General features: G+C 38.3%; 1 protein-coding gene across 2 annotated transcripts in view; it reads right to left on the reverse strand.

Annotated features, from left to right (window-relative positions):
• The window catches only part of slco3a1a (solute carrier organic anion transporter family member 3A1a), a 90,532-nt gene extending 76,997 nt beyond the window's left edge, over positions 1-13,535 (reverse strand). The window contains exon 1 of one of the 2 annotated variants that reach the window (XM_079825727.1): positions 13,000-13,535. In XM_079825727.1, coding sequence (XP_079681853.1) covers positions 13,000-13,137 — 138 coding nt within the window. In that variant the 5' untranslated portion in view covers positions 13,138-13,535. The remainder of the gene's footprint in view (positions 1-12,999) is intronic. The other variant, XM_079825726.1, reaches the window with a different exon arrangement.
• Between the last annotated feature and the right edge of the window lie 13,432 nt (positions 13,536-26,967).

A 26,967-nucleotide genomic window follows, 5' to 3' on the forward strand; every position in this document is an offset into this window, starting at 1 on the left:
TGACATAGGGGCGGAGTTTGGCAATACGGCGCAGATGAAAAAAGGACGCTTTACAAAGTTGGCTAATGTAAGCGTCGAACGTCAGTGAAGGATCAAGAATGATACCCAAATTTTTGACAGTGGCAGATGGAATTATTGATGTAGCTTCAAGGTCAAGTCTGGGAATATCACTTATATTCTTTGTTAGAGATGGAGGGCCAATGATTAATATTTCTGTTTTAGTCAGATTCAGACTGAGAAAGTTGGAGTTGAGCCAGGTCTTTAACTCATTTACACATGATGATAGTGATGTGGTCTGGTAAATATAATCCGGTCGGCAAGCAGTATATATCTGGATATCGTCGGCATAGCAGTGATATTGAAAACCATGGCGGCGAATAATTTGTCCGAGAGGCAAAATGTAAATAATAAATAGTAACGGGCCAAGAACTGAACCCTGTGGAACACCTTGTTTGAGAGTGACAGTGGGAGATTTGTAATTGTGCATAGTGATGTAGTATTTCCTATCTGTTAGATAGGAGGAAAACCAGGATAATGCAGCCCCTGAGATACCAATCTCTGATAGGCGCATTAGTAGGACTTTATGACAGACAGTGTCAAAAGCTGAGCTGAGGTCGAGTAGTAGAAGTAAGGAAATGTTTCCCGAGTCACCAGCGAGTAAGAGGTCGTTGATAACCCTTGCTAATGCAGTTTCAGTACTGTGGTTTTGGCGAAAACCAGACTGAAATAAATCAAAACTATTGTTGAGAGATAGATATGACTGCAATTGAGTGGCGACAACCTTTTCCATGATTTTTGAGACATACGGTAAATTGGAGATTGGGCGGTAGTTAGCGTATTCAGTTGGGTCCAGATTAGTTTTTTTAAGAATAGGAGTAACTGCAGCCGTCTTTAGTGAGACTGGAACAGAGGCAGAGAGAATAGACATGTTTACAAGATGTGATATAGGTGCAGAAATGGCAGAGTTACAGTGTTTCAGAAGTGTTGTAGGTGCAGGATCCAGCCGGCAAGAAGAAGAATTGGATTTCTGTATCATTTCACTAATCAAGATGGGATTGGTCAACATAAAGTTATTAAGTGTTTTTGTCTGAGCTTGCTCACAACTAGAAGTGGTCGGTTCATCACTAAAAGTCCCACGTAAAGCATCCAGTTTCCCCTGAAAGTGGTTCTTTTTCAAACACATTCTTTTTCATCGTTAAAACATTTCACCCATAAAGAAATTAATTGTATTTTTGAAAAACATCTTTAAGTGCACTCACATGAGATGAAAAGTCTGTTCATATCAGGAGCTAGGGCTGTGCGATATTGAAGAAAAATGCGATATGCAATACCTTGCGATACGATATTGCTTTAAGTGTGTAAAATCTATTTAAATTATATTTTTAAAATTATTTAAGAAATGAGTGTGATACCATTTATGTGTTTCACATTCTTTCTGGGAAAAGAAAGCATCGCTACAACTTCTGAAAGTGATCAGCAGTGTTTTAGCAAAAAAGTATGTCACAAATCTGACAACATAATTTTAACATCAATGTAAACAAACAAAAAATGTAATGCCAATATATTTAAATACCAAAAACTCTTTGCTTGACTTAGTAATGTATCAACTTAAAACTTAACATCAAGAACATCCAGGTAAACAAAGACACCTGAACTAGGGGTGGATGATTATTTTTGTTATTTTAATGTATCTTTGTTACTAAAAATAAGAACTAAAAACAGTAGTCTTCACATTAATTAAATATACACTGATACATAATAAAGCTACAAAGGTTATTCAGCCAAGAGCACTGAGTGATTTTCTCTTTTTCTTTTGTTGTTTGACAGACAGCGGCAGGTTTACTGTATTACTGTACTGTCACTTTAAGACCTAATACACGGATCCTATTTATACGCATTCGTTTTCTTTCCCCAACTGATTTTGTTCACTTAAAGCATAACCGACTGTGTTTATATGAATACTCATCAAGACAGCCATTTTGACATAACTGTGTGTGTATTTGACAGATTGAGTGTGTAACAAGGCACGAAACAGAACTGAAGGGATCACACGCTTTCAGAGAGGCGGCTTGTGCGCACGTTTCGGTGTGTGTGTCAGACAGCAGAGAGCTCGAGACTGCAAGGAGTTGTTTTTCGCAAGTTATAGCATTTAATAACTATTTTTAACGTCAAGCAAGTCACATAAGTAATGGGGTGTAACGATTCGTTTTAACAACGATTCGATTCGTATCACGATTTGAGGTTGTCGATACGATTCAAGGACGATATTGGTTCATTTAGAACGATACGATCCGAAACGATTCAGTGACTTGAAATCGATTCAGTAACTTTTTAGCCAAAAATTGTGTGACTGAAATAAATATCTGGATTCTGCTCAGTGCAGGTGAAGTTTCCTAGATTCCTGTTGTTTCTTGTAAGGGAATCAGGTATCAATTAATTATGGATATAAACAAACAAGTAAACAACAATTAATGGCAAATGCATTCAAATTTTATTTGAATAAAGTGCAACCAACAGTTTAGGTTGAATTAACAGGAAGTTAACCTTTTCTGCTGTCATTTTCAATATTCAATACATTTTCAATAAAAGCACAGTAAGTGCAACCAACATTTCAACAGTAGGTTAACCTGCTACTTCTGCTTTTGTTATCCAACATAAAAATATTACAATATTAATATCAAAAATAAAGTGCAACTAACTTCTCTTCAGGTTTAATTAATAGTAGGTTTACCTGCTACTTTTGCTGTTGTTTTACAACATTAAAATAATACAAATACAATATTAATATCAAAAATAAAGTGCAACCAACATTTCTTTAGGTTGAATAAACTGGCTGAACCTGCTACTACTCTCAGTTTAATAAACAAACAATATTTAACAAAGATAAAATGTAACCAACTACTCTTCAATGACTCTACAGATTTCTTTTTCCAAAATATCAACATGATCTGACCGCAGAACACTTCTCTGTGCGTTCACTATGTCGCCAGCACAAAAACTCGCTCTGCAGGCACACTGGTGTCAGGAATGCACAGGTAACATTTAGCAAGGGTTGAAAGTACAGGTAACACGTTACTAACTTAGCTCTTTCTCCTGGTGGCTTGATAATTTCTCGCACGTTGGCTTCTCCTCTGCCATCCGCCATGCTATGTTTTGTTTTCTTCTGCTGCAGCTGGTGCGTTGCGATGATGTCATAGATAGGCAGACTTAATCGAGTAACGTTTAACGCCTTTATCATTAAAAGTGCTAAGAAAAAACATCCATATAAAGTCTGACGTGCTTAAATCCAATGCGTTATTTCCTATGATCGATACAATCGATTGATTACCTTTTAAAACGATGTTAGATCGATATATGTCGTCCGGAAGGCCAACTTGCCGAGCACAGATCGATGTAGTTCGATCATAGGAAAATAAATCGATACATCGATGTAGTAGATGAATCGTTACACCCCTAATAAGTAACAATCGTGTGCCCAGTCTATTCTCTGCTATATGCGCAACCTAAACCTAAAACGTACACTTTTCACAATGTTGAAGTAGCCTATTGAAACCATTCAGATATTCCGTGCCGTTCTGATATGCATATTGCGAAATGTACAGGTGCTGGTCATATAATTAGAATATCATCAAAAAGTTGATTTATTTCACTAATTCCATTCAAAAAGTGAAACTTGTATATTATATTTATTCATTACACACAGACTGATATATTTCAAAAGTTTATTTCTTTTAATGTTGATGATTATAACAGACAACTAAGGAAAATCCCAAATTCAGTATCTCAGAAAATGTTAATATTGTGAAAAGGTTCAATATTGAAGACACCTGGTGCCACACTCTAATCAGCTAATGAACTCAAAACACCTGCAAGGGTCTTTAAATGGTCTCTCAGTCTAGTTCTGTAGGCTACACAATCATGGGGAAGACTGCTGACTTGACAGTTGTCCAAAAGACGACAATTGACACATTGCAAAAGAGGCAGGCTGTTCACAGAGCTCTGTGTCCAAGCACATTAATAGAGAGGCGAAGGGAAGGAAAAGATGTGGTAGAAAAAAGTGTACAAGCAATAGGGATAACCACACCCTGGAGAGGATTGTTGAACAAAACCCATTCAAAAATGTGGGGGAGATTCACAAAGAGTGGACTGCAGCTGGAGTCAGTGCTTCTAGAACCACTACGCACAGACGTATGGAAGACATGGGTTTCAGCTGTCGCATTCCTTGTGTCAAGCCACTCTTGAACAACAGACAATGTCAGAAGCGTCTCGCCTGTGCTAAAGACAAAAAGGAAAAAAAGTGGTCCAAAGTTATGTTCTCTGATGAAAGTAAATTTTGCATTTCCTTTGGAGATCAGGGTCCCAGAGTCTGGAGGAAGAGAGGAGAGGCACACAATCCACGTTGCTTGAGGTCCAGTGTAAAGTTTCCACAGTCAGTGATGGTTTGGGGTGCCATGTCATCTGCTGGTGTTGGTCCTCTGTTTTTTCTGAGGTCCAAGGTCAACGCAGCCGTATACCAGGAAGTATTAGAGCACTTCATGCTTCCTGCTGCTGACTAACTTTATGGAGATGCAGATTTCATTTTCCAATAGGACTTGGCACCTGCACACAGTGCCAAAGCAACCAGTACCTGGTTTAAGGACCATGGTATCCCTGTTCTTAATTGGCCAGCAAACTCGCCTGACCTTAACTCCATAGAAAATCTATCTAATCTAATCTAAGATGCGATATCCCAGACCCAACTATGCAGAAGAGCTGAAGGCCACTATCATAGCAACCTGGGCTCTCATAACACCTGAGCAGTGCCACAGACTGATCGACTCCATGCCACGCCGCATTGCAGCAGTAATTCAGGCAAAAGGCAAAATTCAGGTAATTCAGTAGGCCAAGATTTCTAAAAATCCTTTCTTTGTATTGGTCTTAAGTAATATTCTAATTTTCTGAGATACTGAATTTGGGATTTTCCTTAGTTGTCTGTTTTCATGTTTCAATCATCAAAATTAAAAAATGGTGTGTGCACAACTTTTAAACAACTTTAATTATTTGCGCAAGTAGATTACATACAAAGTCAATGCAAAGACGCAAATTCACACCGGGCGACGCAATTTACGCAAACGCATGATATACGCCTCAATCGCATCTTCCGTGCATGTTGAAAAATTTCAACTGGAGTGGAAAATTCGCATGACACATTGTTGGGGTTTATGGATTATGGAGGAGACGGTGAAATTCACTGAGTTGTGTGCACCTCTGGATGGTGCTGTGAACCCAGACACGTCGGCATTTGGCTTTCCGGCGTATTTGGGATTCCACAACAAGTATAAAGCAGCAATAGCTGTTTTCTCCAACATGTTTGATGATGGAAAAAATGGCGAACATTTTTTTGTTGTTGATGAGTGAAAACACTCCTCATCACGTGATGTTTTTATTCGTGCGAGTGACGTGAAAAACAAGTTATCCCACAAGAAAATTAGAGCAAGTAACATGATGAGAGTATTCGCTTCGCTTTTGGTGTGCACACATTATTACCCACAGTATCAAGGCATAAGCCGAAGAAGAAGCAGCTTCTTGTGTACATTGTCAGAAAAGCAGCAACAGTAATGGCGGCAAATAGACAGCAAGTTTTGTTGCAGCGCGAGTTGTTAAAGGTAGGGTAAGTGCTTTCTGGAACCGATGTTGACATTTCAAATCACCAAAACAAACACGCCCCTTCCCCAAAAGGGTCTCGCCCCTATTTTGATAGCTCCGCCCCATACATACGTACGCATTGCAGGCAACGACTATGGCGGAATCTGCTGTCCCAGCCGCCAAGGGCAGGGGCGTAGCTAAGGGGGGGAATGTTAGGACGATTATAAGGGCCCACACACTTTTGGGGCCCCCAGAGATCGGTTTTATTAGTAGGCCTAGTAACAGTACTAGTAGTAATGTATTTTAAATGTATAATCTACCAAAGAGTTAAGGCCTTTGCACACTGAGTCCGAAATTTTCGCATGCGTTTTTTCGTATTCGTGATCCGAAAAATTTGTCACGCACAGAGACCTTGCACACGGAGTCCGATGCATATTAATGAATGCGTTACGAAAAAAAACGCAAAACAACACAAAATGCCGTCTTCAAGTAGTGAGGATGATTTTTTTTGTCCTCTCTCTTAAAAAATGAAAAAGAGGAAATATTGGGTCCATCCACTTCTGCGATCGCGTAGAGAGGAAGGAGAGTTCCTCTTATCAAGGAGCTGCGGGATTATCCAGACCGATTCAAAGTTTACTTTAGAATGTCAGTGACTCCGTTTGATGCTTTGCTAGCGATACTGGAGCCACATATTAAAAAGAAGACCACAAATTTCCGTGACTTAATTTATCCTGAACAGAGACTGACAGCCTATGTCTAAAGGGATCCGCGCGCGCGCGCACACACACACACACACACACACACACACACACACACACACACACACACACACACACACACACACACACAGACACACACACACGGTTTACAGGGACTTGGTGTGCTATAATTTAGCTGTGATATAATAATATTTGTAGTATTTTTGATACAATAATATTTGTATATGTAGCGATTCATTCACCACCATTGCCAGCAGTTTTAGGTTGGGCATCAGCACTGTCGGAAAAACGGATGCGAAAAACGCAGAAAATCGAACCTGTTCCGATTTTTTTTTTTTGACGGACGAAAGTTTCGGAGGCAGTGTGCAAGCGTAATTGACATAACATGAGGTCGAATTTATTTTTTGACGTGCGAAAATTTCGCATGCGAATTTCGGACTCAGTGTGCAAAGGCCTTTACAAATATAAAAAAATGATGGCGCATTTCCGGCAAAATCCAGCAAAACGCTCCACTCATGAACCGCTCACACTCACCGGTAAAACTACGTTCACTCATATCCCACTCCGACATGACGTGCTATAATTGTTGCAGCCATTAAGGTATTTATTTTTATATTTATGTTTAAATATTATGATGTGGGTTTTTTATGTCTATGTTGTCGATCTGTCTATCTATGTCGATTATGAAAAGTGAACAGCATGAGATAGGACACATCATAAGATGAATGGAGTTGATCAGACATGATTCATTGACCACTTCATTAAGTTTTGTTTTGGATAAATTGTATCTTAATTTTAATCAATGTTTCATCAGACAATTGGGGCATTCTGGGTTGAGCGAGCGGAGCTTAATTGGTCAGTATTATTATTGCAGACAAAGATTTTGGATAGCTAGGTTGGTGTGGTAGAGGGCCCAACATCATATTCTTTCATAGGGCCCAAAATTGCTAGCGGCGCCCCTGGCCAAGGGTAGGATGTCATCAATAAGTGAAAGCAATGTAATAATCCAGGTCGAATGTTCAATGAAAATATCATCCCTTCCATCCCAAAAACACAACACAGTTCTTATGAACAACTCGATAGCACGAGCACAAACATATTACAATTATGACAAGATTAGAGGGTTATATCGATCACTAAAAGAGGAACCAAAGGAAATAAACATATATTAGGAGTATATTATCTTACTGTTCGGACACACTTTGGGAGCTGACGCTTGAAACAGACAGTGGAGGAGGTTTAGACGCTCCAGGCTTATTGGGTGTAGAAATGAATGGGTCTTTATCATCGCTGAAGTGAACGACCATACGATTGCAAATGAACAAACAAGCGAACATAACACATGAGCATATTCAAGCAAAAGCTAGTATATATTAGTTCTGTGAAACGAAACAAAACCAATGTTACTCGCCTATCGAGAAGAAATAAAGCAACCTCCGCGTCCGATCGCAGACCTTCCCGCTCCTTGAAGTCACTTTAAAACAAAGCAGCTTTCTTATCTTTCAAATCCGCATGGGGAACTTTTTTGCCCTAATGCGAAACTCGTGATTGTGCAGATTGCTTACAAATTTCTGCAGAACAAGGTAAATGTTGGGGTAGATGAATGTGAACTTGCAGAGGCGGGGTTTAACACTAAATGGTTTGGGAAGTCCTAAAATACTAGGGGTGTAACGATATACCAGTAATCGATATATCGCGATATAAAAATGACACGATATGTATCGTTGATATCGTTGAACAATATGATTTGCGATATGGAGTTGTTTTATCCAAGGCTTAACTTGCTGTATTTATAAGATATAATTCATCCAAAAATGTAAACTCTGTCATCATGTACTCACCCTCATGTTGTTTCGTTTAACTTCCAAACACAAATGAAGATATTCTTTATAAAACCTGAGAGATTTCTGTCCCTCCATTTAGTCTCAAACTTAAAATATCCAATAAATGTCATAAAGGCATCGTAAAAATATGGTCTAATCCAAATCCAAGTCTTTTGAAGAGACACATGACTTCATATGATGAACAGATTTACCAAAACGCACTGTACCACTGTAAAAAAAATATTTAAAAAGTAAGTTACCTGGTTCCCTTCAAATTTTTTGTTAATACAAAGAACATTTGAGAATCAACATCACCATTTATTCAAATATTATTAAAAGATGTTGTAAGCATTTTGCGTAATTGTGTTTTATTTGTAATAATGCAGTGGAATTTTTTATTTTTATTTATGTGGTTCAGATACAATAATATTTCGAGTTTCTATTTATTAAACCAATTTCCTTCATTGTATTAACTCAAATATTTTATTTCAATGAACTCAAAATTTTAAGGCAACCAGGTTACTTACTTTTTAAGTTAAACCAACAATATTTTTTTACAGTGTAGTAAACACGTACGTTCAAATGATTGTGTGACGCGTGAAAACAACAGAAGAATGCAGAATAAACATTTTTGGATGAGCTGAACATTTACCGTTTGGGAATAGTCATTTTGACACGCTTTCTTGTGATTAGAACTGTGACTGATTGCATTGATCGTCTGAAGCACGCACGCTACTGGAATGAGTCAAAGTGCAAACATCATTCAAAGTGGCACTCCTTATAATGAAAGCGCAAACATCATTTAAATCATCAGATCACATTTGGTTTTAGTAGTATGATTATTCAAAGCATTTTAGATGGTTTATTCTTATATGTATAGTGCATTAATAGCGGGAGAGGCGGGATATAGCGAGCACCAGAAGAGAATGCTGTTTCAGTGACATTACTACATTAAACTATATATAATGTTGAATATAATGTATAATGATGCAATGGGGGAATATTTGTGGGTCCTGATAGTAATCCAATAATAATAAAAAAAATGTTTAACTAAAAAACACCCTTTATTTTGGCTTAAAATATCACGATACATATTGTATCGTGAGTTCAGTATCGCGATTTATATCGAATCGTGACATGAGTGTATCGTTACACACCTACCAAATACCAGAGATAAGTCTGTCATTTTCACTGGAAAGTTCAGTTATGATTAAACATTATGAGGTGAGAAAATTTTCAAAATGAAACATTTGCAAATAAATGTTCATGTCATGCTTACTTGAATGTTTCTCTTACTTCCTAACATAAGAATATTAACTATGTAAAGACTACATATAATTTACATCACCATTTTGTTTTAGTTCACTTTTAAACTTTTGTGACTGTGCTTCATTTAAAGCTGTATCTAACATAACTTACTTGCTGAAACAGCTAATCTCACAGGCACTCGTATTGTAGACATACATGTCATACAGCCATCTACATGTTTTTGCTTAGTACTGTATCAAGTACAAGCAAACTGAGCAAGCACAAAGTAAATGAGTTGAGCTTAGAAGAACAAGATATATTTGTTTGGATATGTCACGTGGCATGCCTGCCAAGGGACATTTGCAAACACAGTCCCAACATTTTTGCATTACAGTCAGAGTACTTAAATATATGCATATCGAAAGCTATACAAAGATTTACACAAGTTGTGAGAGCTTTCAGGAGATTAAAAAAGACACTGGCTCTCTTAGCACTTGTGGGGAAGTACCCACTGCCCAAAGTCAAGCTCAGGGATGGGGCTAAACTTAGGAAACTGACACAATGTCCAGGAATGAGCCACTGAGTCATTCTATGAAGGAGGGTGGAGACTTCAAATCTCTAAATGGACAAGAGTTATGGTTGATTCTGAAATAATCTAAATGAATCAGTCAAATATTACATGGAACATTTCAAATGCTACTGCTACTGCATATTTTTAACCTTGAACAAATAAAAGTGGAATCAAACGAAACATTTTCAATTGATCTTTCATATAACCCAATGACCTAGACGTTAAACAAGCACTCTGAGTTCAGACAAATATTTGCTTCAATAAGACATATTTGAAAATATTTTGAAGTGATTTGATGGCTGGTTTGTCTATGGAAAAGGGAGGATGTTTAATGCCCTATTTATCTGTCCAAATAAATTTGGTCAATCTCTACATCTTCCAGTCCCACAAAGTCTTTTTTTAATGGAGCGTTGTGTTGATTTGGTTTCCAAACATCACAATTTCCATAAGCTGGGAACATGTCCAGTCCCCAACAAGTGTACCCCTTTGAGACTGTTCCCATGATGTATTGTGGTTTACTGGCACAGAGCAAATGATTGTTTCCTTTCCAAATATGGTCTGAGCTCGCACAGACATCAGAGACGTCCCATGGGTGTGGAGGACATGGCTGGACAAATCTCGTCCTTATCAAAGATGGGTGAGGTATCCAACTCACTGGCACCAAGCACTGAGAGCATTTTCTGTTAGATATCGAACACCAAACAAAGCAGAGACACCTATGAAGCAGGACAGTTGTGTTTAACATTTATAAGCAGAGTTGTCAAAATAGAAAAAGAAATGTAATCTTGAATGATCGCCAAAATATAATATATAATACAATATTATATAAATTAACACTTGTTTTGTTAGGGATATATTTGAGTGGCCATTTAATATAAAATAAATAATGACAAGATAAAGACTTTGACATTCTCATATTAAAAAGGTCATCATCAAAAATATCTCTCAGATTATTCTTGTCCTGGATTCTGTTATCAGCATCCATCATTATTTTTGCTTCATAGCAACACTGGTTTTGTCAGGGACTATATATTTTTTACGAAGCCCCTATAGGGACATGGTGGTAGAAAAAAAAAATGTGATGGGAGGAAAAATAATAAGTCAATGCTATGCGTTCTCTTGCAAATATTTTGCGTTCCCCCGAGAAACTTTGCATTCCCTCGCGAAACCATTGTGTTCCCAGAGAAACTTTGGGTTCGTTTGCAAAACCTTTGCGGAACGCATGGGAACCATGAGAAACTTTGTGTTTGCTCGCAAAACCTTTGCGTTCCCACAAAAAACGTTGCGTTTGCTCGCAAAACCTTTGCGTTCCCCTAAGAAACTTTGGGTTAATTCGCCAAACCTTTGCGTTCCCCTGAGAAACTTTGCGTTCATTCGCAAAACCTTTGCCTCCCCCCAAGAAACTTTGCGTTAATTCGCAAAACCTTTGCGTTCCCACAAAAAACGTTGCGTTTGCTCACAAAACCTTTGCGTTCCCCTGAGAAACTTTGGGTTAATTCGCCAAACCTTTGCGTTCCCCTGAGAAACTTCGGGTTCATTCGCAAAACCTTTGCGTTCCCCCGAGAAACTTTGCGTTCGCTCGCAAAACCTTTGTGTTCCCCTGAGAAACTTTGCGTTCATTTGCAAAACCTTTGCGTCCCCCCAAGAAACTTTGCGTTCATTCGCAAAACCTTTGCGTTCCCACAAAAAACGTTGCGTTCCCCTGAGAAACTTTGGGTTTGTTCGCAAAACCTTTGCGTTCCCCAGAGAAACTTTGGGTTAATTCGCAAAACCTTTACATTCCCATGAGAAAATTTGGGTTCATTCGCAAAACCTTTGCGTTCCCCCGAGAAACTTCGCGTTCGCTCGCAAAACCTTTGCGTCCCCCCAAGAAACTTTGCGTTCGCTTGCAAAAACTTTGCGTTCGTCTGAGAAACTTTGCGTTCATTCGCAAAACCTTTGCGTTCCCACAAAATACTTTGCGTTTGCTTGCAAAACCTTTGCGTTCCCCCAAGAAACTTTGCGTTCACTCGCAAAAAGCTTTTGAGGCAGAACTCAAAACATTTGCGAGAGAATGCAAAAGCATTGACAAATATTTTTTCCCTCGATATTTTTTCCCTTCAACATTTTTTCCCTTTAGGGGCTCCGTATATTTGAGGTATATGAGTATGCCACTTATTAAAATATCAATTTCATTTTTTATGTGTTTTTATAAAAGCAATAATCTGCTTTGGTGTATTGTGAATAGTCTACATTAAAAATAAAAGGAGTGGGGGTTTTCACTAGTGAGCTAGCTCGATAAATGTAAAACCAGGAGTGGATCTAGAGCAACACTTCAGAGAACGCTTCGAGTAGGTAGGGAAGTTCCACTCAGCCTGTCTACGCTGTTCCAAACGGAGCACTTGGTCACACACAAAGCTTGACGCTGTTGCTTATTTCGGAACTATGTTCGTTGGTAGAAAAGAAATATCTAAACTATCAGTTGTCTGAAACAAGTTTTTCATAGAACTGTTGAAAGCAACATCACACGTCGCAAACGTAGAAGCGAAAATCAGCAGGTATGTGATCCCATACTGTAAGCTACAGAATTACAGTAGCCCACTTGCAACAGTAGCCTACTTTAGCTCGTGTGATATTGTTTAATGGTGTTTTATATTGATGGAGATGTAAAGTGAATGACGTAGGCCTATACGGTTTTCTGTCATATTAGCCCACAGCTTGCCAGGCATCTTATTTCTCACAGCCTGACAGCTATGCTGCACACAGCTGTATGATCTCCGCTCATGACTGCCGAGGCAGCTATGCTTTACTACTGTATGTGTTCCCTTCATAAGATTATGTCACATCCGTGTCACGTTTCATGCCATGCACTAAATTGCACTCAATAACAAGAAGTTTAAGACTGAAAATACGGATTAGCGCAAACCGAATGAGCCAAATAAGTTTGGTAAGTCCAATAAGAGCAAGCAGTCATTTCCAGAGCGTGAAGTGTAAAACTAAACCAAAGCCAAATGAAAAGCATCGCTTTACTTACCAAGTATGCCCCCACTGTGCCCTGTGCCAACATCAGAGCACATTCCGCCACTAAAAATATCTTAATATTTGAGAAACACGAGGGCTTCTTCTCATCCCGCTGAGGGTCCTCGGAGCTCCTCTGCTTTTTCACCTGCATTCTGAACCTAGAAACGCAGCTGTAAACTATTGTAAACGGAGAATAATCGCTACGTCAAGAGTGTCTTGATATTTCTGATACACTATAACTGTTGTTTACAGTCAGACTCTGTGCCGTGTGACAGACTTTTCATTGAAACTCCGCCGGTGAATGAAGACGAAATAAACTCTCCTCCTATGCGCTCTATCGCGGAAACGCAGGATAAAACGTCGCTGGTTTTTACTCCACACATCTTTCTTTCAATGTGAGACTGTCCGAGCACCCGCCGTGTTAGTGTTTGCTCGTAGTCCGTCACCATCGCTCTAGTCCACAGGCTTGATTCTCCGCCTCGGTCATCATGACTGCGATGTGAGCGTGTCCACCGGACGGCTGACTTGTACAGTAAAGACACATGGCCCGTAGAGGCGCTGTGCTGCAGACACTGAATCAAAATAAAGGCACATTGAATGCGCAGAAAATATCACGTTTTAAATGTATTTTTGCCAGTCATTTTCTGGGTGCATTCTGATTGTTTCGCACAACACAACAATGGATTTCGGCGCCCCTATATGGTATTTATCTTAAATATGTAAGCTTACACAAACTAACGATTTTTGTGAAATATTTTTGACGTGTAAAACATCATGGATTTATGAATAATGTCAATAACTAGGGTCATTACATATCATGTAACACGTAAAAGTTATTTCTGTTTGCGAGCGTTATAGGTTAAGCACTTGTTACATTTTTGAAAACCCTGGAACTGTTTTTGCAACTGCATCCCCCTGACCACATTCTTATGGACATGGCCTAAACTTACAGACACCAGAGTTATTCATTTACAGTTGTATCCTAGTCTGTAAATGAGATCTACCAGTGGTTGATATTTCAATAGTTTCAATAGTTTGGAATAGTAACAAGTATCCATATACAAGTCAAAACAGCAGCCCACTTCAAAGATACATACAGATTTAATAACTTATTTTACAATTACAATGTCAGGAGTATTTTGAATGTTTTTAAAGTAGTCATTGTCAGATGTGTTCTGATGAAACCATTAACCTGTACAGTGATATGCTTGTAAATCTTACTATCATGTCATAGATTATCTTTTGCAAGTCCTTTGCAACCAGATAAACCAGACAGTCATGTCTGACCAGATAAAGTCCTTTATAATTGTAGCGTCCGTTTAGAATGTGAGCAACCGTTTAATTTTCCTGCTGAGTTGGGTGTAATATAGAGTAGGGTTCATGCTTTGATGGATACCATGTTGCCAGATTGTATTTAGTTGGGAGACACTGTAATCTTGCTTTAATCATAAATATTAGGATGTCATCTGAGATTGAGGGGTTTGTCAGGACAGAATGAAACACTGAATGGTCGGCAAATTGAAGTAATGCAAGATATAGCGGTATATATATATATATATATATATATATATATATATATATATATATATATATATATATATATATATATATATATATATATATATATATATATATATATATATATATATATATATAATATAGCCGTTTTCTTTAAAGAACAGGTTTTTTTTAGTTTAGTGCTCCACAAAAAAAAAAAAAAAAAAAAAACAAGCATATGAAATAACATGAATAAATAAAGACAACTATTTCTTTAACCAGGGGTTTCCAAACTAGGGTCTCAGGACCCCCAGGGGGCCTCAAGAGAGTGCAAGGGGGACCCATAGAAAAGTTGAGAAAAAAAATTTGGTCAAATTTAATAATTAATTAATGCTTTGATTTTTCAAATTTTAATTTGATTTCAATAAATAATCATGAAAAAATTAAATATATAAAAATGTTGATTTAAAAAAATAAATCAAACAAAAAAAATTACTAGATCATTTTTTTCTCCAAATAATATTTTACATGTGTTTATATTTTTTTTATAGATTAAACTCTCTAAATTTGATCTTTATACATGACAATCTGTAGCTGTCTTTTAAATTAAAGAATTTAAAACACTTGACATGTTTCCGTTCTCATGGAACTGTCTGCACATATAATCGTATATAGTAGCCTATATATATTATTTTTACAGATTTTTTTTTTTCCTTTTCAGAGATAACCAATTCAATATTATTGAACAGATTTTTTTAAAAAAATCAGTAAATTCCAATAGGTTTTCTTATATTTATAGAATCTTCACATTTAAATTGAAACAATCCAGAGTTTATAATATTCAGGTTGGCAGTTGAGAGATATCAAACAAATTCGGAAGAATGCAACTTGTTTCCAGATGCATTAGTAAATATGGGCACTAAATTCTAGAATTGGGGTCCCTGGCATGAGGATGATCATATTTGGGGATACGTCCATGGGCACTGTAAAATCCAACAGTTGTTCTTACTAAGACTTTTTTAGTAAACTTTACTTAATGTCCAATAATTTGTTGAACTTACTTAAAACAATTAAGTAATCTGAACTATTTGCATGCTATGCCTTCATTACTTAGAAAACTCAAGTAAACATTACTTGACTGTTTTGAGTACCATTTTGCCAAAGCAAAAAAAACAAGCAGGCGGGCGGGCGGTCAAAGTGTTTTTGAGGTGGGGCAATTTTTTATAGACTTATCACTCATTTCCTCCTCTTCCGCTCACCATAATTGTGATTAGTGTTCCCATGGACACTTGGAACTTCATTCATATTATAGTAATTAACTTCCTATTAATGCAGCAATGCAACAAGAAATCATAGTTGAATGATTTCAAAAGAAGGGAAGTAATATATATATATATATATATATATATATATATATATATATATATATATATATATATATATATATATATATATATATATATATATATATATATATATATATATATATATATATATATATATATAATATTTGTCCATTAATGATATATAACATAACTATATTTCATGTCAAATAATCATAATGTCAAACTTTTTATGCTGAATTATTATCAAAGAGGATGCGAAGATGATTCATCATAAATATATATATATATATATATATATATATATAACATGTTTAACAGCTTACTTCATTACTTAATGTAGCTTAAAGTATTGAGGAACAAGCTTTTTGTTTTTCTCAGCTGTGATCACTGTGGAACAAACCGTTCTCTGGTCAGAGTTTTGAGGAAGAAGAGTGTGAAATTCTGACTCATGTTAGGTGCAGTGCTAGAGTTGAGTCTGATGCTTGCCACACACACACACACACACACACACACACACACACACACACACACACACACACACACACACACACACACACACACACACACACACACACACACACACACACACACAGGCCTGATGACACACTGCTGTGTTTGGTTACCATGGCAAGCGTGCCAGCAGCTGTTCAGTTATGAAGACCTCTGTTCTTTGCTCAACTTTTCTGATTATTTAACATGCATGGATATCTTGTTTAGGTAGAATCATAGTTGAATAGTTAAAGGGATAGTTCACCCACCCAAAAATGCTAAACTTTGTCATCGTATGCCTGATGTTGTTTCAAACCTGTATGAGTTTCTTTCTTCTGTTGAACACAAAAGAAGATATTTTGAAGAATGTTGGTAAACCAGACAGTTGATGGTAGCCATTGACTTCTAAAGTATATTATACTACGAAAGTCAATGGCTATAGTCAACTGTGGGTTCAACCCTAATAGGACAAGAAAATGCATCAAAATACAGCTTGAAAACTGAATATGATAAAAAAAAACATGCTTTTACCTAAATGCTTAAGATATGCAAAGACACATGCAATTTTTTTTTCATGCACACGAGTTCATGCAGAGACTTGACATGTTAGCATCCATTAGATGCAAAACATGCATTAAAGTGACTTGCCAGGGGGAGAAAAAGCATCTTCACAGTATAGGCAACCCCTCTGACAATGTTCCATATGGCCCATGCATTTTTCATGTGGATTTGAGAAACAAAAAAAACAGCAAACTAAAAAAATGTAAATACTGCATTCATTTTTTGTTGGAATTATAATAGAAATTATATTACAAATGATACGATCAAGAATTAGTCAATGCTTTTATATGGGCCACTCTTTAAAATTGTAATGCTCGATAAGGCAGCTGAAAATTGCTTACCGCCTTTTTCATAAAGTCATTGGCTGTTTGTATGGTCTTGAATGCTTATGCACATTAGCTGGAGCAGACTGAAAAGTGAGATTAAGCTTGTTTTTCAACTAAAAAACGCACAAGTGCAAACAAGGGTCATTGGAAAAACATTTTTGCAAAATGACATTACGTTGCACACTTACAAAGTAAAATGAGTTCTAAGGGCTTGTTCAGTTTTAATCGAAACGATGATGAACGTGAATCTCCATTTGAAATGTCCGGTGAGTCGTGTTTTAAAATTTAAGAATATAATGTAAGATTTTTATAATATAGAACACTGTTATATATTTTGTTGACTGGAGTACTTACATTATCCCAAATGTTTCCAAGAATGTTTAAATCCAGAGAAATAATAAATTTTAACCAGGACACGGACTGTGTCAGTGCACTGCCTATCAATGACATCATACCCGCATTAGCCTGGATTTCTCGTTTTCTTGATTTACCGCGAGTACCACGTTTTACCATGCTTAATATCGATCTAGCTTACTGCAGTGTACAAGAAGTGTCTCATAGTAGCCGCCGAGCGAACGCACAGAGTAGCATTATAACATAACTTTCAACACACTCAAATGTATCGTAAATTATAAAACAATGCTGCGTTACCTCATATACGTATGACCAGAAGAAGCGGAAGCAATTAGTCTGCGGCATAATAAAAGCTCCACTGCTCTCGAGCCGTGTGTCACATTTGTACTGCTTCACACTACAGTAACGTTACAGGGGTCATGAATTGAGAAATCAACTTTTCATTCAGCCTTTGATATATACAAGTTCATCGTGATATAAGTTTCGGAGCTGAAAACTTCCTTGTTAGTCAAAGAAAAGCCAGGCTGTGACGTCTGAGTGTGGTGAAACACCGCCTCTGCAGAAGAATATCAATGCCTACTTCATCACTGCCTGTTTAGCCCCGCTCACCGATTCACGCATGTAACATCCCAGCAGGCACACAACGTCATAAGACGTTGATATTTGGTTACATTTTGGTTGCGACGTCAGGTGACCAAAATTCAATGTCAGCTCAACGTCTAATGCCAACGTTAATTTGACGTCTAATACCAACGTCAGCTGACGTTGATATTTAGTTGTTTTTAGGTTGTGTTGTAAAGTAACCAAAATCCAACGTTGAGCCAACGTCTCAAGCCAACATCATATTGACGTCAGATACTGACATTTAGTCATGAGGTTTGACGACCAAAACCCAACGTTCACACAACGTCATAAAGGTAACATCCACACAACGTCAAATTGTAACATCATTAGACATTGATCTTTTGTTGGTTTTAGGTTGCGGTATTAAGTAACCAAAGTCCAACGTTGAGCCAACGTCTCAAGCCAATGTCATATTGACGTCAAATACTGACATTTAGTCATGAGGTATGATGGCCAAAACCCAACGTCCACACAACGTCATAAAGGTAACGTCCACACAACGTCAAATTCTAACATCATTAGACGTTGATATTTTGTTGGTTTTAGGTTGTGGTTTTAATGAACAAAATCCAATGTTGAGCCAACGTCTCAAACCAACGTCAGATTGACATCCACGTCCAACGTGGGACGGACGTTGCATTTTGGTTGAAATTGAAAATCAGGTTGACGTCCAAACCCAAAGTCAGACTGATGTCAACATCCAACGTTGGACGGACGTTGCATTTTGGTTGAAAATGAAAATCGGGTTGACGTTGGGTTCTGACGTCAAACCGATTTTAATTTTCAACCAAAATGCAACGTCTGTCCGATGTTGGGGTCCAATGTCAATCTGACGTCATATTGACGTCCGGTGCCAGCTGGGATAGGCCTAGTGTTAAACCAGATTGAGCTACCAAGCAATAAACATGCCGTTGAGGATTACAAAATATTGTGCAGTGATTGAGTTCAACAGTAATGCAACATGTAAGTAACTGTGTTCATTCTAATGTCTGATCTGAAATGTGATGATTCATAACAGTCAGATGTTCTTTGTCTGCATGTCAGTAAATCAAACCAGTGACTAAACGTCAATTTGCCTCGTTTCTCTTAGTAGGATGAAAATAATCTGTTATTTAATGGTGATTAAATTCTATAAAGAAAGCGACCAAAGAAAGCTCCCTTTGCAATCGTTGGAGCAGCTCGCGCTGGAGCTGTCAATCAAACAGGAGAGTTTATCAGTGACTCCCGTTTCATTCAACGAATCTCTTAACTATATCACGTTTGCACTGTTAGTGAAGATGAAAGCATTCGTTAGTGCAGGGGTTTTCAAACTAGGATCCTCCAGAAGGTCCTAAGGGTCCCCAGAAAAATTCAGAGAATAAAAGGACAAAGCAAAAATGGATAAAGTCTACCGAATATACTGTTTCATTTCTAAATGTTTCTCATGTCTTGCCGTATACATAGGCTCCTTTCCAGAATTGTATACGTCTGCTTTGTATCTTTCTAGTGAGTCCCTTTGTCTTGCTCACTGGGGTTGTAAGGCGGTATTCTTAACGCAGTACATAAGTTGCTTACATACATTTATTGTGAAAGTTGCTTATACAAATCCTTTTTTGTATTTTTTTATTGAAACATTTTCTTCAGGTTTATACATGCAACATTAGGTATAGCCAATTTATTAAGTTTGGAAAAAATATTTTGTATTTACAGTGAGGAAAATAAGTATTTGAACACCCTGCTATTTTGCAAGTTCTCCCACTTAGAAATCATGGAGGGGTCTGAAATTGTCATCGTAGGTGCATGTCCACTGTGAGAGACATAATCTAAAAAAAAAAAAATCCAGAAATCACAATGTATGATTTTTTAACTATTTATTTGTATGATACAGCTGCAAATAAGTATTTGAACACCTGAGAAAATCAATGTTAATATTTGGTAGAGTAGCCTTTGTTTGCAATTACAGAGGTCAAACGTTTCCTGTAGTTTTTCACCAGGTTTGCACACACTGCAGGAGGGATTTTGGCCCACTCCTCCACACAGATCTTCTCTAGATCAGTCAGGTTTCTGGCCTGAGAAACAGAGTTTGAGCTCCCTCCAAAGATTCTCTATTGGGTTTAGGTCTGGAGACTGGCTAGGCCAAGCCAGAACCTTGATATGCTTCTTACAGAGCCACTCCTTGGTTATCCTGGCTGTGTGCTTCGGGTCATTGTCATGTTGGAAGACCCAACCTCGACCCATCTTCAATGCTCTAACTGAGGGGAGGAGGTTGTTCCCCGAAATTTCGCAATACATGGCCTCGGTCAGCCTCTCCTTAATACAGTGCAGTCGCCCTGTCCCATGTGCAGAAAAACACCCCCAAAGCATTATGCTACCACCCCCATGCTTCACAGTAGGGATGGTGTTCTTGGGATGGTACTCATTATTCTTCTTCTGCCAAACGCGTTTAGTGGAATTATGACCAAAAAGTTATATTTTGGTCTCATCTAACCACATGACTTTCTCCCATAACTCCACTGGATCATCCAAATGGTCATTGGCCAACTTAAGACGGGCCTGGACATGTGCTGGTTTAAGCAGGGGAACCTTCCGTGCCATGCATGATTTCAAACCATGACGTCTTAGTGTTTTACCAACAGTAACCTTGGAAACGGTGGTCCCAGCTCTTTTCAGGTCATTGACCAGCTCCTCCCGTGTAGTTCTGGGCTGATTTCTCACCTTTCTAAGGATCATTGAGACCCCTCGAGGTGAGATCTTGCATGGAGCCCCAGTCCGAGGGAGATTGACAGTCATGTTTAGCTTCTTCCATTTTCTAATGATTGCTCCAACAGTGGACCTTTTTTCACCCAGCTGCTTGGCAATTTCCCCGTAGCCCTTTCCAGCCTTGTGGAGGTGTACAATTTTGTCTCTAGTGTCTTTGGACAGCTCTTTGGTCTTGGCCATGTTAGTAGTTGGATTCTTACTGATTGTATGGGGTGGACAGGTGTCTTTATGTAGCTAACGCCCTCAAACAGGTGCATCTAATTTAGGATAATAAATGAAGTGGAGGTGGACATTTTAAAGGCAGACTAACAGGTCTTTGAGGGTCAGAATTCTAGCTGATAGACAGGTGTTCAAATACTTATTTGCAGCTGTATCATACAAATAAATAGTTAAAAAATCATACATTGTGATTTCTGGATTTTTTTTTTTTAGACTATGTCTCTCACAGTGGACATGCACCTACGATGACAATTTCAGACCCCTCCATGATTTCTAAGTGGGAGAACTTGCAAAATAGCAGGGTGTTCAAATACTTATTTTCCTCACTGTATAATGTCACACAATTGATTGAACAGTTTAAATGTTTTTTCATAAAAATAGATGGAATTTAGGATGGGGGTCCCCCATAAAAGATTCATCATATTTGGGGGTCCCTGGCATCATAAAGTTTGAAAACCCCTGCGTTAGTGTACAGAAACCAGCATGTGTGTGATCGGCTACAATGATCATCAGTGCAACCTTTCATGCAACAATCTTAATATAATGCCAACAACAACACTTTTCATGATTAGTTAACATTGAGAGCTGTAATAATAAAAACGCGCTAAAAGAGAAATGGAAAGACGTTAGCCAATCACAGCAGTGGGCGTTTACATTGAACTCTCACAGCGGACACGCCCCTTTAAAACAGAGCGTTCAGAGCAGAGTCTAAAATCAGAGTAGGAAAAAGGCCTTTTATTTAAAAAAATGATGACAATTTTTGATGTAAAAAGCACTCTAACATTATAAGTGCACCCCAGGAAACATCATAAAACAATAAAACAACGCAGTGCATGACCCCTTTAATAAATCTGTAATACATTGGCTCATCCATGAATGTGATTTTTGCCCGAGTCCTGTTGGATTCTTCTCCACCGGCTGTAGAGGTGAAGACAGCAACTGAAGACTAGCGGCCTTTAAAAGGTTATTTCTCTATCTGATCGAAAATACCATACCACAAACACTAAATCCTTTTGTGTTAACAAAAATCAAACGCAAGATAAAAATGCATTTGCTTAAGCAACCATGCCATTTTATCTTGCTTCTATTTGAGTTCCTTAATCATGAGTCATGTTTTACGGGATTCGTACCCGGTTACTCCGCATTGGAAGTGCAGCGCTGCAACAGGTGAGCTATTGAGCAAGTTTGCTATGCTTAAAAAACTACATTTAGAGCCGGCTATGTGATGCAAATGTTAAAATATATATTAGTTAACTTACCAATTACCACCAGATCTCACTAAATACACAATATCCAAATCAGAGTCTGAAACACATTTTTTAAATTCCCCTGCTAAGGAATTTAAGGTGCGTTTACGTAATTACATTACATAAAAAATAGCTTCTGCACTGTATCAAAATACCCTATTATTTGGCTTAAAAGTAAAAAATGAATCTAGCATAAAATGACAACTGCCAAGTGACCAGAATAACAGAAACGCACACTCCCTGCTCTCCTGAAGTTATTTCCACTCCGCATTCCATGGAAACTCCCTTTATACAAACAAAGAGATACAAATACTTGACATGTTTCCGTTCTCATGGAACTGTATTATATGTCTGCACATATAATCATAATACATAGCATTTTTAGAGATGTTTTTCCTTTTCAGAGATAACCAATCCAATATTATAGAACAGCATTTTTTAAATTAAACGGTTTAACAGCAAAAAATATGTTTTCTCATATTCTATAGACTTTATCATATCTTAATACAGGTTGGCAGTAAAGAAATATCAAACAAACAGAATGCAACGTGTTTCCAGATGCATTAGTATATATCTAGGCACTTCAGTGACGGCACACATTATGGGGAAGGCAGTCAGCAGGCTCTATCGACTCTAATGACTTCTCCATGCACGACGAAGGCTTGCTCATTACACTAATGTGCTTTATGGTGCACAAACTGCATGATATTATGACAACACCAGTGGCCCTATATTTTATTGGTAAGCACAAATGAAACACAGGCTCCCACAGCTAAAATCAATTTACATTTAATTAAATGGCCTGTCTTTTGCTTCATAATGAAAAGTGGCACTGTTAGTTCTCAAATAGATGCAGCAATAACACTGTTTTGGTGGGAACAAATTATAAATGGAACAAATTGATGGTTTGACATCATTGTGTCTCATTCGAAGCCTTACTCATAGGGTTGTGCCGGCGAAGACTGTATAAGACAAAAATGTTGGGAAGCACTGCATGGTCTAGATTTCTCCATATTGTGCTCCTAGGCGGTATTCCAGTGCCAGTCAGTCACGTGCAGAGGAATCTGACCTGTGGCGCAACATAATTAGTCTCACCAGCGGGCTGGAGTTTCACCTGGAGACAGAACATATGTGATGATACCAGCATTTAGTAGATACCTTGCTGCAAGATCCCTACAGATTCCATTGACCATGAAGCCAAACTCTGGGTATACATAACATTTAGAGCCAATTGAAACCATCTGCATGGTAGTGGTGGCCCCCGAAACAAGTATTGTTTCTTGAAACTGAGCAAAACTGTTTGTGTTTTAACCATAGACTGTAAAATAATATGGACGTAGTGTCCGTGACGTCACCCATAGGATTCTGAAGAGCGGTTTTGAAGTGTAAAGTAGGGACGAGCCGGCCGTTGCCATCTTGGCAGCGCGTCGTCGCGCGTCACTCCCGGATAATAAAAAATGGGCAAAGAGGCGGGACGTGGGTGGAGCTGAGGTGAGGTGATGACTAACAGACAGCAGATAAATGGCTATCCACCCGTCACTCAAAGTGGCCACGCCCTTAATTATGCAGAACTTTAAGGCTTTATATAATGTAAACGAATGAATGAAAAAATTCACCCCCCTCACTGTTGTCATGAAGGGCAAAATTAGCCGTATAGACCAAAACCACAATTTGTACCAGGCTGTAAACATGTTTTTTTCTGCTGTAAAGTTGGCCATTTTAACATGGGGCTCAATGAGATTATGCTCCTTTCTGGAGCCTGTCTCTAGCGGCCAGTCGATGAATTGCAGTTTAAGTCACTTCCGTATTGGCTTCAAGAGAAACTGCAGGAGGTTTTAACTGGTTTTGCGAATGACGCGATTTGCTTTATATGAGCCTTGTCCACACTAATATTTTTTGGGTTTAAAACTAGTCTTTTTCTTTACTATTTGACCTTCCGTCCACACTGAGACTGTGTTTTTATTAACGAAAAGAAGCTATTTTTGTTAAAGAAAAAAGCTCTCCGAAGTGGATAAATCTAAAAACGCTGTTTTCGCGTTGTAACTGTGAAATAGTGATGTTCAGTTCTTGAATCGTTCTTTTGAACCAGTTCATTGAGAACTGATTCGCGGAAATGAATCAGACTCTACATCCCTATTGTGAAAATGCATTTTATGGACTGTGAAAGAAAGGTATAAAGGGCATGCATTGATGTCACTTTCCCGTCGGAACACACCCCCTCAGCCGGACCGAGTGGCAAAAGAGCCCACTGCATGGCTGGATTTAATAGGGGAAACGCGAGTAAAGCAAACGATTATCAGTTTAAATTAAAGGTTGGACTTGATAGTGTTCCTGACAACTTACCAAAGATCCGGTGATCCATGGATATTGACATGCAGCCAGGAATCCTGACATTTATATGTATTTATATGTTTAGATGACATTTATATGAGTTTGACAAGGGTCAAATTGTGATGGCTAGACGACTGGATCAGAGCACCTTCAAATGGCAGCTCTTGTGGGGTGTTCCTGGTCTGCAGTGGTCAGTATCTATCAAAAGGAAGGAAGGAACAGTGGTGAACCGGCAACAGGGTCATGGGCGGTCAAGGCTCATTGATGCACGTGGGGAGCGAAGGCTGGCCTGTGTGGTCCGATCAAACAGACGAGCTATAGCTCAAATTGCTCAAGAAGTTAATGCTGGTTCTGATAGAAAAGTGTCACAATACACAGTGCATCGCAGTTTGTTGCGTATGGGGCTGCATAGCCGCAGACCAGTGAGGGTGCCCATGCTGACCCCTGTCTACCACCGAAAGCGCCAACAGTGGGCACGTGAGCATCAGAACTGGACCACGGAGCAATGAAAGAAGGTGGCCTGGTCTGATGAATCACTTGTGAATAACTTGGCCTCCAAATTCCCCAGATCGCAATCCAATCGAGCATCTGTGGTATGTGCTGAACAAACAAGTCCGATTCATGGAGGCCCCACCTCACAACTTACAGGACCTTTCAAACATCTTGGTGCCAGATAACACCATGCCTCGACGGGTCAGGGCTGTTTTGGCAGCAGACCTAATAACACAATATTAGGTCATAATGTTATGCTGGATCAGTGTATATCGTCATATCGTCCAGCCCTAAAACTTTTTGTCAGTGTTTATTTAAAAACATCTAATTATGCAGAATATAAGATGGAAAATATTTTATTGACGAGTTGTCAATACAATATATAGGGTATGATTTTATCCTAAAATTCAACATATTGACACAAAATGAGTCCAGTTGTTTCTCTTTTCTGTAGCTTTCCGCAGTCTGTAATAATATACCTCAGAATTCTTGTCAAATCTATTGGTACAGTCAACCGCAAAGCTCTTTTCCGTTTTAGATGTGTTTTGTGTGCTTTTCGCGACATTCACACTAAAAACCAATGCTTGCCGCTCAGTCTTTTTGCTACCCAGTGGGCGTAACCGCAGTCACTCCGGCCGACGGTGACGTCACGTGCTTACACTCTATTTGAAAATAATGACACATGCTTAGTCATGTGATGCATATTGTACAGGTAGATATTTATGTTAATATCGGTATTGTGCCTGTTATGTGCTATTCACTTTCACACAGTTTCTGGTTTCTTTCGAATAAAATCTGAGTTATATTAAAAAAATCCTAGCTAATTCAAGCATTATAATTGCAGTAATAGTTGCTCTGTTTTTGAAGTCCATAAAAAATGCACCTGTCCATTGAATAACGTGCTCCACACGGCTCTGGGGTGTTAATAAAGGTCTTCCGAAGCGAATCGATGTGTTTGTGTAAGAAAAATATCCATATTTAAAACTTTATCAAGTAAAGTTCCAGCCGATCGCCTTCCGTGGAAAAGTGTTGAAAGTGAAACTCAAGATGCGTACGTGACGTCATGGACTTTTGTAATATAACTTTTATTTGTCTGAAAGAAGAATGTCATATACACCTAGGATGACTTGAGGGTGAGTAAATCATGGGCTTATTTTCATTTTTGGGTGAACTAACCCTTTAATCCACTACAGTTCTCTCGAAGGAGTGAATGAAAACGAGTGAGCATACATTAGCTGTACACTCGTTATTGTGGTGCAATGTGGGATAGAATGAGTGCACTCGATAACGTCCACTATGGTTTCGGACACCACTACAAATGGCTGTCCCCTCAAATAATGTCCTATATAGGGGGCGATTTCAGATTCAGCCATAGCTTTTATAAAACAGTAGGCCAAAAGTACCCGGATAACCTACAACTTCTGCCAAAATTCATCAGTGTGCATCCGATGGACAGCTTACTATCCTATGATGTCACAGGAAAGGAGTTGGGAATGGCAGTAAAGCGACACAAATGATTCTGTAGGTCACGTGACAATGACAAGATGACAAATGTAGTACGTCCAGATTTTAATGGCCACAAAGACAAAGTAAAGAGAGGTGAGATTGTACAGAAAGCCCTTATTATGACCAGTTTTGCACGTGTTTTATGCAAATTACTAACTGTGGGAAGGCGCTCCCTGATTTAGAATAATCCAGCGAATTTGACAGAAACTGTATGAGAACTTTTTCTGCGCACATAAATATGTGAATTATT

The sequence above is a fragment of the Gobio gobio genome (genome assembly GCF_949357685.1).
Source record: "Gobio gobio genome assembly, chromosome: 9".
In the NCBI taxonomy this organism is placed as follows: Eukaryota; Metazoa; Chordata; class Actinopteri; order Cypriniformes; family Gobionidae; genus Gobio; species Gobio gobio.